At 38.5% G+C, this 12,653-nt stretch overlaps 1 protein-coding gene across 1 annotated transcript; it reads right to left on the bottom strand.

Annotated features, from left to right (window-relative positions):
- Positions 1-2,360: 2,360 nt before the first annotated feature.
- On the bottom strand, positions 2,361-12,329 carry DSPP (dentin sialophosphoprotein). Its single transcript, XM_021673236.2, has 5 exons — positions 12,043-12,329; positions 9,639-9,717; positions 8,403-8,489; positions 7,284-8,267; positions 2,361-6,809 (listed from the first exon to the last, which is right to left on the bottom strand). The coding sequence occupies exons 2-5, from the start codon at positions 9,687-9,689 to the stop codon at positions 4,599-4,601; spliced, it is 3,333 nt and encodes a 1,110-aa protein (XP_021528911.2). The 5' UTR covers positions 9,690-9,717; positions 12,043-12,329; the 3' UTR covers positions 2,361-4,598.
- Between the last annotated feature and the right edge of the window lie 324 nt (positions 12,330-12,653).

The raw sequence follows: 12,653 nt of genomic DNA, 5'->3' as shown, positions 1-12,653 counted from the left end.
GGTTCTCACAAAGGAGATGCCCGGGAATTAAAATCTGCAAAGGGCAAAGAGTTTCCTCCCCACAGAGCTTTCTTAACCTCTCTGAAGAGAAAAAGACTAGGGAGGAAAATAAGAAAAGAGAGTAAAGGAGAGAGGGGTAGAGCAGGTGGCAAAGTCCAAAATAATGAGTTTGGGAATAAGTGAAGTGCCTTCTGATCAAGCTCTATAAAGTCAGTGTTTCATGCTAGAGTGGGAACTGGGAAAACTCATGGAAAACAGGTTTAGTCTTATGTATTGGTGATCTTTAGACTTTGCACTCTTTTTCTGAGCTGCAAGACTACCCCATAGGAATTGACTTTTTTCTTTAATTTTTCAGCATCTGAACCCAAGATCCCTGTTCAGAGGGTAGAGGATGGGAACATTGTGTTGTTGGTTTGTTTCAGTCTCTAGAGGATTTGCTTCCAAGCAGCAGTGAATGGATCACTGTGAGAACACAATGATATTTTCATCTATGACTGAACTATTCTATTCTGTTCCTGCTCCTTTTAGGGAGAGGAAAATTGTTCCTGGTTATTTCGGTCTAAAGTGTTTCAAAATTTCCATTACAAAGCATAAAGCAAGTTTGACTTCTGGGAAATTATACTTCAGTTAATAATTTTAAATGCATTTGTATGGTGAGGTATAACTTTATAAAGGTTATCTTTCTATGTAAAAAATAGATTTTATAAACAACAACAAAAAACCTGTCACCATATTTCCTGATTTGTGGTATGAGTCGTTGCAGAAGGAGTTCTCCAGTCAGATGGGAAAGACAAGACCACCTCTGAGAGTCAGTTTTCAGATCTTGTCTTCAGTTATAAGTGGAGACATCCATGCAGCCAGAGAAAAATCTTGAATTTCTAACAAATCCACCAACACCATCATGATAGCCTCTTGTTCAAGAGTGACAATGTTTCCTTGGCTTTTTTCCTGTGGCACAGATAAATCTAGAAACATATTCCACTGCCATTCTTCGCTGACCCCTCTGCACATACATCCTTCTTTCTTTCTTGTTTTTTTTTTAAATCTTTGCTTCAAAGTGGGAAAGAAACTTAGAGGTTTCCAAGGAAAAAAGTGAATGTGAAAAAGTAAATATAAAATGATTACTAGCAGTAATTATTTTCTAAAGCAATGGCTTTCAAACTTTTAAAACTACAACCAACAGTAAGAAAGGTATTTTATATTAGGTCCTACTACTTGTACACTTAGACATATTTGTGTGTGTGCATAGATAGATAGATATGATCCAGCTTCACAAAACAGTACACTATAATTTTTCTTTTTTATTCTTTTGTTTTATAAAATATTTATCATTAGTCACTAAATTGGTATGATCTACTAAATGAGTGGCAGCCTGCAGTTTAAAAAGTACTGTTATTGTGGGCAATATTAGCAGGCAGTGTCTTAATCTTTATTCCAGAAAATAACTCACAATAAACTTTGCTTCCTAATACCAGACTTCTTGTGTTCAAAGGATCTACTTTTGCAATGTTCTTTCGTAGTGTGTCTGCTCCATTCTCGCCCTGAACGTCCAGAAGTCAATGCAGATGTTATTGTATAAGAAAATCAAGATAGGCCGGGCGCGGTGGCTCAAGCCTGTAATCCCAGCACTTTGGGAGGCCGAGGCGGGTGGATCACGAGGTCAAGAGATTGAGACCATCCTGGTCAACATGGTGAAACTCCGTCTCTACTAATACAAAAAATTAGCTGGGCATGGTGGCGCGTGCCTGTAATCCCAGCTACTCAGGAGGCTGAGGCAGGAGAATTGCCTGAACCCAGGAGGCGGAGGTTGCGGTGAGCTGAGATCGTGCCATTGCACTCCAGCCTGGGTAACAAGAGCGAAACTCCGTCTCAAAAAAAAAAAAAAAAAATCAAGATCATTTCTTTGCTATTTCTGATATCAACCCTAGATTCTAAACATCCCTGCCCTCAAATATTTCTTAAGGTAAAATCTTTATAAGCACTGACTAGAAATTGATCCAGCTTAGTCTCTTACCACAGGCAATATCTGCAGAGACTCTCTTATTGGACCGGAAATGGCTTAGAAAGTGATGGAAAAATAAGGGCAGATCAAACCTCATGGCACTTCATAAAACGAAATCAAGCACACCTGTGAAGAAAAATGAAGTTGATCTGTGTGCTATGAACCAATATTTAAGGTATTTGTTAAATTGAGAAAAGCTAGATGAACATATTGTATATAGTAGACTTCCATGTTTTTAAAAGGGGAATGTATGTGCATAGAATATTTGTGTAAGGCTCCACAAAATATTGGTGATAGGAAGTCTAGAAGGGTCAAGATTTAATATAAAACTTCTGTAGACCTTTATATAGTGTTTAATTTTTTTTTATTTTGTGCATATACATATATTCCTTTTTCAATTAAAAATAATTTTAAAAGAAATATTATACATCAGATTTTGTGATAGAAGGGGCATTTGCAGATTCTTTAGGATGAAGAGAATTTTCCATGTGAGCAATTGTATAAATGGATGTTTATTATAACACTGAGATTTATCTCCTTCATTTTTGTATCTTGTATAGTTTACAGAGTTCCATGTCCATTGCCTGACTTAGTGTTTATAGCCACCTTTTGAAATAGTTGTGACACATACTAGAAGCAGTGCTTTACAAATTAAAACAAAACAAAACAAGAAACCCCTAAAAAATAAAGAAATTTAAAACCTAGAACATATTTTAAGGAAAGAAGTTCAGAGTTATGATGTGGCTCTGATGTGGTAGAAACCTGGACATTTTATACTCTTGAGTTACCAAGAAGTTTATGAATAATATTTTAAAGCTCTTCAACAATATTTCTTACAATGTTGATCCCTTAACTAAAGAACACTTGCATAGAGGAGGAAGAAGGCAGAAAAATAAACTTCCTGAAACTCTTTTTATAAAATATGCCTGTTATTAGAAGGTAAATTGTCAACTACTGATTTAAAATTAACATTAAAGATGTTGGGTTCATAATCTCACTCTATAGATTTTCAGCTTTGCATTAGAACAAAGCTAAAATAATTACCTCATGGAAAAAGATGGAGATTTCAAAGCATCACTACTAAACCTTGAAAAATACCCTTAAGCTTTATGGGTTAGGGTTATAGTATCTCCCGTTTCCCTAGGACAATCCCAATTTATAGCTCCTGCATCCATATAATTACTCATAGCACCCCTTTCATTCTCCAAAGTGCCCTAGTTTAGATGATAAACTATATCTCCACCCTATTAAATGTTCATCTCTATTCTCATACACTTTAAGATTGTTATTTTCTAGGAATTGGGCTTCATCTTGGGCCTAAGAATTACCTTCATTCATGCCAAAGCTGAGTGATATATACTCAGATTGTAACTTCGTAAAAGAGTTTTCCAAACCATTACCCACCAGTCACTTTAGCTTTATTAAAGAGATTAATAGTGGGGAGGGTGGCTCAGTGTCTGGTTTAGAAGTTTTTGTATGTTCAGGTTTTCAAGAGAAATGTGAACTAAGAATGACTTGGTGAGACTGATGTAAACATAAATAATTGATGCCATGTAACACAGTTCTAAACACAGATTTCAAAAAGTCATGCTCTAATTAGAATTCTCTGGGTCGGCAAGTCAAGGTGGTATTGATCTGTGTTAATCTGAGTAACTTATTGCCTAGCCTATAAATAAATTCCAAAATATCTAGTTCAAAAAAAAAAAAAAAAGTGATGCTCCTCCTGAGTCATTCATGTGTCATTTACTGGTTAACATTTGGAGTGGCTCCTGGGAGTAAGACACCGTTCTAAGCACTGCATCAGATTTGCCAATAGTTTTCGGGACTTTGTGCTAAATTTCCTGTGGTTTGCTGAGATGTATTTTTTTTTTTACATCAGATTTTAACATCAGATGTTATACATCAGATTACGGATCAGATTTTATACACCAACTCATCTCTGAGCTCTTTTCTGACTAGCACGCTTTAAAATTTATGTGATTTATAACTACTCTATTTGATCATTAGAAAGATTATTCCCATGGCCCAGATAGATTGAATAGCAGCTGCAATATTTTTCACGTAACAAACGTATCTCTTCCATAGAACAAGCAACTGAATCTGAAGCCAAGCTGGCTATCACAAAACAGCATCTTTTACTCAGCAGTAAGCAGATCACCTCTCCAGAATACATAACTATGGAGATCTAAGGCAATGCCACAGGTTGCTTTTAAGATGTGTTCGCCTGCTACATTCTCTGAAGCACACAGCGCTTAAATTGGAGTTATTATGTAGTGATTGCTTGAGGTTTCTGTGTGAAGTATTAAAGAATATTTCAATTGTTCTTTTATGTTTAGATTTATACTTTTAACAAAATATTTTCAGAAAATGAATATTAACAGGCACGTACCAAAGGTCATGCATTCAGAGTCTCTCTCTGCAGGACTTAGGCTTTGGTTCTGATTCCAACTGTTTGACTTGATTCCCCTGGTAGTTTTTGTGGATGTTTACATACATCTCCTGTTTATTTCTCCGATTTCTTTACTTTCTTGGAAATCTTTTTTCCTACCCATTACCAAACTTTTACAAAAGGAATCTTGTGGGTTTTTCTTTTGTTCTAATCATCACTAGTTGAGTGGTTACTGTCACTGCCTTCACTGTCACTACTGTCATTGTCACTTCCATTGTTGTTGCCATTACCAGATTTGCTTTGGCTGTCATTCTCATCACTGCTGTCAGATGTGCTGTCGCTGCTGTTGCTGCTGTCACTGCTGTTGCTGCTGTCACTGCTGTCACTGCCGTCGCTGCTGTCACTGCTGTCGCTATCGCTGTCACTGCTGTCGCTGTTGTCACTGCTATTGCTGCTGTCACTGCTGTTGCTATCGTTGCTGTCATTATCACTACTGTCACTGCTGTCGCTATCACTACTGTCACTATCGCTGCTGTCACTGCTGTCGCTGCTATCACTACTGTCACTGCTATCGCTGCTGTCACTGCTGTCGCTGCTGTCACTGCTGTCGCTGCTGTCGCTGCTGTCACTGCTGTCGCTGCTATCACTACTGTCACTGCTATCGCTACTGTCACTGCTGTCGCTGCTATCACTACTGTCACTGCTATCGCTACTGTCACTGCTGTCGCTGCTATCACTACTGTCACTGCTATCGCTGCTGTCACTGCTGTCGCTATCACTACTGTCACTATCACTGCTGTCACTGCTGTTGCTGCTGTCACTACTATCGCTGCTGTCACTGCTGTTGCTGCTGTCACTACTATCACTGCTGTCACTGCTGTTGCTGCTGTCACTGCTGTCACTACTATCACTGCTGTCACTGCTATTGCTGCTGTCACTACTATCACTGCTGTTGCTGCTATCACTACTGTCACTATCGCTGCTGTCACTGCTGTTGCTGCTGTCACTGCTATCACTGCTGTCGCTGCTGTTACTGCTATCACTGCTATCACTGCTGTCACTGCTATTGCTGCTGTCACTACTATCGCTGCTGTCACTACTGTCACTGCTGTCACTATCACTGCTGTCACTACTATCACTGCTGTCACTATCACTGCTGTCACTGCTATCACTGCTGTCACTGCTATTGCTGCTGTCACTATCACTGCTGTCACTACTATCACTGCTGTCACTATCACTGCTGTCACTACTATCACTGCTGTCACTGCTATCACTGCTGTCACTACCATCACTGCTGTCACTTTCACTGCTGTTGCTGCTGTCACTGCTACTGCTGCTGTCTGACTTACTGTCACTACCACTGCTGTCACTGCTATCTGATTTGATGTTGTCTGACTTGCTGTCACTGTTGTCACTACTGTCACTGTCACTGCTGTCACTACTGTCGCTGCTATCACTGCTGTCACTACTGTCACTGCCATCACTACTATCACTGTCACTGCTATCACTGCTGTCACTGTCACTGCTATTACTACTATCACTGTCACTGCTATCACTGCTGTCACTGTCACTGCTGTCACTACTATCACTACTGTCACTGCTACTGCTGCTCTCACTACTATCACTGTCACTGCTATCACTGCTATCACTACTATCACTACTATTGCTGCTCTCACTACTATCACTATCACTGCTGTCACTGCTGTCACTGTCACTGCTGTCACTGTCACTGCTGTCACTACTGTCACTGCTACTGCTGCTCTCACTATCACTGTCACTGCTGTCACTGCTATCACTACTATCACTGCTATTGCTGCTCTCACTACTATCACTGTCACTGCTGTCACTGCTGTCACTGCTGTTGCTACTGTCACTGCTGTCATTACTATCACTGCTATTTGATTTGCCTTTGCCACTGTCTGATTTGCCATTGTCATTGTTCCCATTGTTACCATTACCATTACTGTTGCTATCATTAGCGTCTGATGTGCTATCACTGTCATCATCTTCTTCTCCTTTTGAGTCACTGCCATTGCCATTATCTTTTGATTCATCAGAGTTATAAGAAGCATCTCCTTGGCTATTGCTGTCATTGTCACTTTCTGAATTAGCATCATCATTGCCATTAGATTCATCACTGCTGTCGGGATCATCTCCTTGCATGGACTCATCATCAAAATCATAACTGTCATAAGCATCACTCTTGCTGTCACTACCTGTGTTGCTGTGTTCAACTTTATTTCCTGGTCCAGATTTTTGGCCAGGTGCTTCTATGTTGTCAACTTCCCCTTGTGTCTTCACATTTCCGTTGTCCAAGATCACTCCGTGTTGTACTTTATTCTCTTTATCTTTGTTGGTCTTCGCAGCTTCTTTGGTAATATTTCTGTTGCCACTGCTGGGACCTTTGATTTCTATTCCCTGTGGAAGGATGAAGGAAAGAATGATGAATTAGTGAATATTTGCTGCAAAATTGTATTGATCTGAGGAAGAATAACTGGGAAAAGTCACCATAGGGATAGGAGTTCCACTTCCAGTACTTCACAGTTATTTGTGAAAATGTGCTTTATTCCATAATTGAAAGCACCCTGGTATTTAGATTCCTTAAAAACCCATTCACATTCCTACCCAGTAGGAACTTTGCAAACAATTACATGGGGGAGCCATAATTTCTCATAAGAATTTTCTAGAATTGTAACCAAGTTCTCAGAAATGTATTATTTTTAAAGTTCTGTATCGAAGACTAGTAAAGATTCTAGCTTTCCTTTAAATAGTCAAGTAATGTGAATGCAAAAATACATGGATGCTTGTCATGGTTTATTTTTGTGCTAAGATCAGTAGATGGAGGGGAAGAATTTAAACTGCCATTGAAAGAAATCAGCTTTACAAACTTACCTTATCTTGGGTCTTCCCAACAGCATGTGGCTCTGATTCTTTGGTGATTCCATTTTCTACGCCTTTGCTTTCTCTGTGGTTGAGCTGCGGGGTGTCCTCTATTCTTTGGCTGCCATTGTCTTCCGGAATACCAGCAGAATTCTCCTCACTCTTGGAGGTGTTGTCTCCCTCACTGTCATTATGGGGGTCTTCTTTGCCTTCAGGGTCATAATCTTCACTACTATCTGAATTTTGACCTATGCTACTATTATTATCATCTTTCCTATGGTCCTGGTCCTCCTGGCCCTTGCTGTTATCACTGCTGTCTTTTCCATACCCTGCTTCTTCATCTTCATCATCACCAGAGCCCTTGTCTTCATCCTCATCTGCTCCATTTCCACTAGGACTCCCATCAGAATTATCCAGGCCATCGTCTTCTCTGGTGCCTGGTGTCACCTCAGCCTCCTGAGTCCCATTTCTCTCACTGTTGATCTGAGGTGTTATTTCACTTGTATTACCCTCATTTCTACAGGAGTTCTCAATTATTTCATCCTCATTGTCTGTACTGTTATTGCTTCCAGCTACTTGAGGTGCATCTTCCTGGACAACAGCAGCATCCTCATTGTGACCTGCATCACCAACATCCCCATTTTGGGTATTGTTATCAGTGTTTCCACTAGTGTTGCTTCTGTTTGTGGCTCTGGCATTGTCAATGATGCTTACTTGTCCCTGGATGCCATTTGCTGTGGTGTTTTCTTCTTTCCTGTGTATTCCATCATGACCGTATGTTTCTGCTTTTCCTATGTCCCCATTCCAACCCTCAATATTCCCCTCTTCATTTGCTAATGTGGAATATGTAGAAAAACTCTTCCCTCCTACTTCTGCCCACTCAGAGCCATTCTCTTCTCCCTTGTGACCATCTTGGGTATGCTCTTGCCTTCCTCTTTCACTTTCATGCATGGGTACACCAGTTTCTTTAGTGGTTCCATTGGCATTTAACTCATCCTGAAAAAGGGAAACAATTTAATTAATTATAAGTATCAATGATCTTGAAGAAAAGCAAATTCAAATCTTGGGGAAGTTAATGGAATGTAGCGACTCAGAAACAGAAAATAAAATGAAATATTATATGTTCTATACCTGTACTGACACTTTTGATCTTGCTAGGAGAGGTAAATTCACAGATTTTTCAACAATATGTCTCTCCAGTGGTTTGCTCTGGGGAACCTGCCAAGTAGAAAATGCTGGCTATTGAAAAGGTTTTTATTTGTGAATATGTGCATGAGCATGCATGCATGCACGTGCGCGCGCGCAGACACACACACACACACACACACACACTTTTCCCTCAATGAAGAAGAAAGACTTAACACAAAGGCCAAAGCATAATCTAATCAGATAGAAAAGAGAAGTGGCTTCTTACAGCATTTGTGTAGAGTTTAAACTGGGTACACGGAAATTTTTCACTGTGGTATTACCAATTTTATGGATGTGTTAGCTCAGCCCACTTATCTCAACTGTAGAAGAAAAGAGTCTTTTAGAAAGATGAGGGGATAGACTGCTGGTGTTTCTGTACAACAAACCTCTTGCAATAGCACAAGACCCACTCTAAGTGTAATCCTGACCAAAGCTCTTAAGACAACAGTAGGCATGACCAGAGCCTGCACAGAAGCAAAATCAAGTATTACGCTATTATACTTCTATGTGCTGCAAGAGCACATTTGAAATACTTGAGAACATTTTCAACTACATGAATACCAAATTATTGGTATTATGAAAGCATACCAAAATGCTAAATATGAATGCTGGCTAGGAAAATTACAAATGGTTTAATTTTCCCAACTTTTATTGCTGTTATTCTGTATATTCCAAATTTTACACAGTGAGCATGTAAATAATAACTCTCTGAGTAAACATTAGTTTCCTATATGTTAAAAAAAATCCTACTTTTTCCTAGTATTCTTTCTTGGAAACTTCCTAAACAGTGCGGACTTTGTTCATATTAAAATGAAATTCACAGAGTATGAAGCAAAGATTGACAAAGTCTCCATGACTTCTAGGCACTAAGTGTAAATTAATCTGAATAAATGTTTTAAATAATAATCCTTCAAACAAGACATGAGTTTCTATAGAGGAAAGAGAACATGAGTTGAAGTGGTTTTGTTGAGACCCCACAGATATCATATAAAGCCTTTAGTGCAAATCTGAATGTTTAGAATCAGCCTATTAACAAAATATTGAGGAAATATACACACACACACATATACACACATGTGCATGCATACACACACACATGGACACACACTACATTTTGTATTAATGTTAGGTTAAAAGAGATAATAAAGTGAAGAGGTTTTCTGAGAAAGGTATACTTACTGGAATGGCCCATGCTACTGCCCAAATGCAAAAATATGTAATTATCTTCATTTTCTTTAGGAATAATAATAATCAATGGCTGTATATAAAAAAAGGAACAGCACAAAATTACTTATAAAGTAAAAGTGATCATCATAGTGCTATGTTATTTTGCCATGTAAGCATCTGTCCTTTTCCTAGGCAAGAAGCATGTATCTAACATAAGAAGATGTATGATGTTCCAGAACATACCTAGTGTGGTGATGGGGGCATCACCAGATTCAGCACTAATGTAGCTTCCTAGATTTTTTTCTGCCTGTGCCAATGAAGGAAAACAGCCATATAGGTACAAAGGGCATAGCTATAACTTTGTTCTTCTGCAATTCTTGGATGTAAAAACATCTCTTTCTCTTCTGAATAGCTTTAATCAAGTATTAACTAATTCTGCTGAAATTGTGCTTAAAAGATGAAACACTTGTCGTCTTCACTCCAAATCTATAGAATTGAGCTATACTAGACTTTAAGAGAAAGAAATTACTCACATGAGGGAACCTATGATAGCGGAAAGAATATGGGGTTTGTATTCAGAGACCTGGGTTCAAATGTCACCCCTGCTACTTGCTGTGGAAGCTTGAGAAATTTAAGTAGCTTTATTATCCCTCCACCTGGGATGATAACAATACCTGTACCTCAGGATTATCCTGAAGTTTGGTAGAATTATCTCTGAGAAGCCCTCTCTGACTCCACTGCAAGGATTTTTGGTATCTCTTTCCTTTTTATACCAAGTAGTTTTGCACATCTCCCTGGCAACACATTGCACTGTTTAAAATTGCCTGGTTACTTATGTGTTGCCCTGATTTATTGAAAGCTCCTGAGGCCCAGGAGAGTGTCTTGGTGATTACTGTATTCCAATGCAAAGCACAGATAAAGACATTTTCTGAATGTTGTTGATAAATATTTATGACTATAAGCAATATCTAGCATTGCTTCAGGCACTTTGCAATTTTCTAATAAATGATAGCACTTATTATATGGGACTTCTAAACACATGATTCTTCATCCCTGTTAGAATTCAAATTCAGAAATGGTCTAATATATGTTTTTGATAAATTGGAATAGCTATTTTGTAATCTGTATGAGTAAAAAATTTAATTTATATTGCAAGTTGGATTTCTTGATGTAATGATGCCATTATTATAGAAAGGAGAGTTTTACTCCTATTTCATGAACGCCCACTGGATGTATAGATTATAATTCTGCATGTCATAAAATGGCCTTGATTGAATTTAATGATGATAGTGAAAATATAATAAAACTTCACTGAATATCAACTATCATGAGAATTATTGGCATTTTCTTACTCGCAAAATGACAGAGTTCCAGAGGTACTGAGGGGGAGAAAAGTGCTCACTCTTATAGCTGTTCAACAGAAAGCCAAGAATAGCTAGAGCCCCTTCTAAAATGCCATAGATTCAAATGAGGCTGAGATGACACCAGGACAAGTATCACGCAAAGCTCTAGGGCACAGATGTTGAAGGCCAGCTGTTTAGTAAGCCACAGTTATCCTGTACTTTGCAGGCCCAAGCCTAATCATTACATAGCGTTGCAGAAGGCCTGTCTGCACTCTGACTTGGAAGAGCCACAGCATCCTGGAAAGGTACCTGCAGCCAAGGCCAGAGTGATGTGTGTCCCGTTTCTGAGCTGCAATCCGGAAATCTGACCACTACATCTCTCTTTCAGCACCCCTCCAGAACACTTCCACGTTGATGCTTGTCACTGTTTGCCAGGGCAGGTGAATGACTTCGAAGATTACTATAAAAATGGCCCAGGTGTCCTCAGCCTGAAGCAAAGACTTCAGAATTTTGTGAACCTCCTTCAGATTATTTCATTTATTATCACACATGAAATGAGATTTACCTTCATTTCATTTAGCAATTAGATTTAGCATCACTAGTGATTACTAAATCTCTTTGTATGTGGGACAATAAATAATAAGTAATAGTAAGTAATAAAAAACTGAAAAGCAAAGCCTAATTAAAGCCTTGTTTGAAAGTCCAAGGTGGATTTTTTGAAATCTGAGTTATCTCATTTTTTTAATCAAAACTAATTGAAGTGTCCAGATAATTAATTATCAGATTTCCACATCAGTTGGCCAAGTTTTCAGTACGTCTTTCTTTTTCCCAATCTAGCTCTTCCTTAGCTAGTAATTGTCCATTATCTTGTACACATACTATCAATAAGACAAGTCAAAAAGGAAGCAAACAATCTAATTGTTAAGGAGTATTCATTCATATATATATATATATAATTGCTCTTTAGGTTCTGGTCATTCACTTCTTAAAATCAAGCTGACTTCCTCTTTGACATTCAAAGTTCTTTCTAAACGAATCAGTTGGTTCTGAGTGAAAAGGATGTTTCATCTTACCTTAAAAGGCTTCAAAAGGACTTTGAAAATCCAGAATTTCTTATCTTTCTTTTTGAAGACTGAAAGTGGACCACCGTCCTGGACTTTTGCATGACAATTTTGTACCTGCTGAAATTTAAACTCAGTTTGATAATTTTCTCAACCAATCACTGTTTAGGATCCCTGATACAGGGTTATAAAGTGTCATCGTGTCTACGAAGCACATAATAACTTCCCCACTTCCTTCACTTGCTGATATGTATTGCTCACTGAACCATCCAGTTCCAAAAGGACTAGACTTACTTTCACTTAATTAAATAGCTCCTGTGAGGCTGTTTCACATCTTAAATATAGAGAATCAGTGTAACATATCTGAAAAGAGCCACTTAAACTCTGTCACCCTGACATTTCTTGTCTTGCTAAGGTTGGCAATCTAAGAAAACTCTAGGTTTCTTTAGTAAATATGACTGCCTATTTAAGACCCCTATCATTCCTGAAGTAGGTATTAAAGTTTCTGCGCTATAATTCAAGAAACTGTCCACATGCAACAGCCTTTATGTTGCCTGAGGGATCTTTAACAATCTGTAAACAGTAACTCGCCTGAAATCTCTCTGATTTAACTGAAATAAGCA

The sequence above is a fragment of the Aotus nancymaae genome, unplaced genomic scaffold, assembly GCF_030222135.1.
Source record: "Aotus nancymaae isolate 86718 unplaced genomic scaffold, 86718_ANA_hifiasm-v0.15.2.pri h1tg000006l, whole genome shotgun sequence".
NCBI lineage: Eukaryota > Metazoa > Chordata > Mammalia > Primates > Aotidae > Aotus > Aotus nancymaae.
Note: the sequence above shows the minus strand (reverse complement) of the source record. Positions and strands in the feature narration are given on the sequence as shown.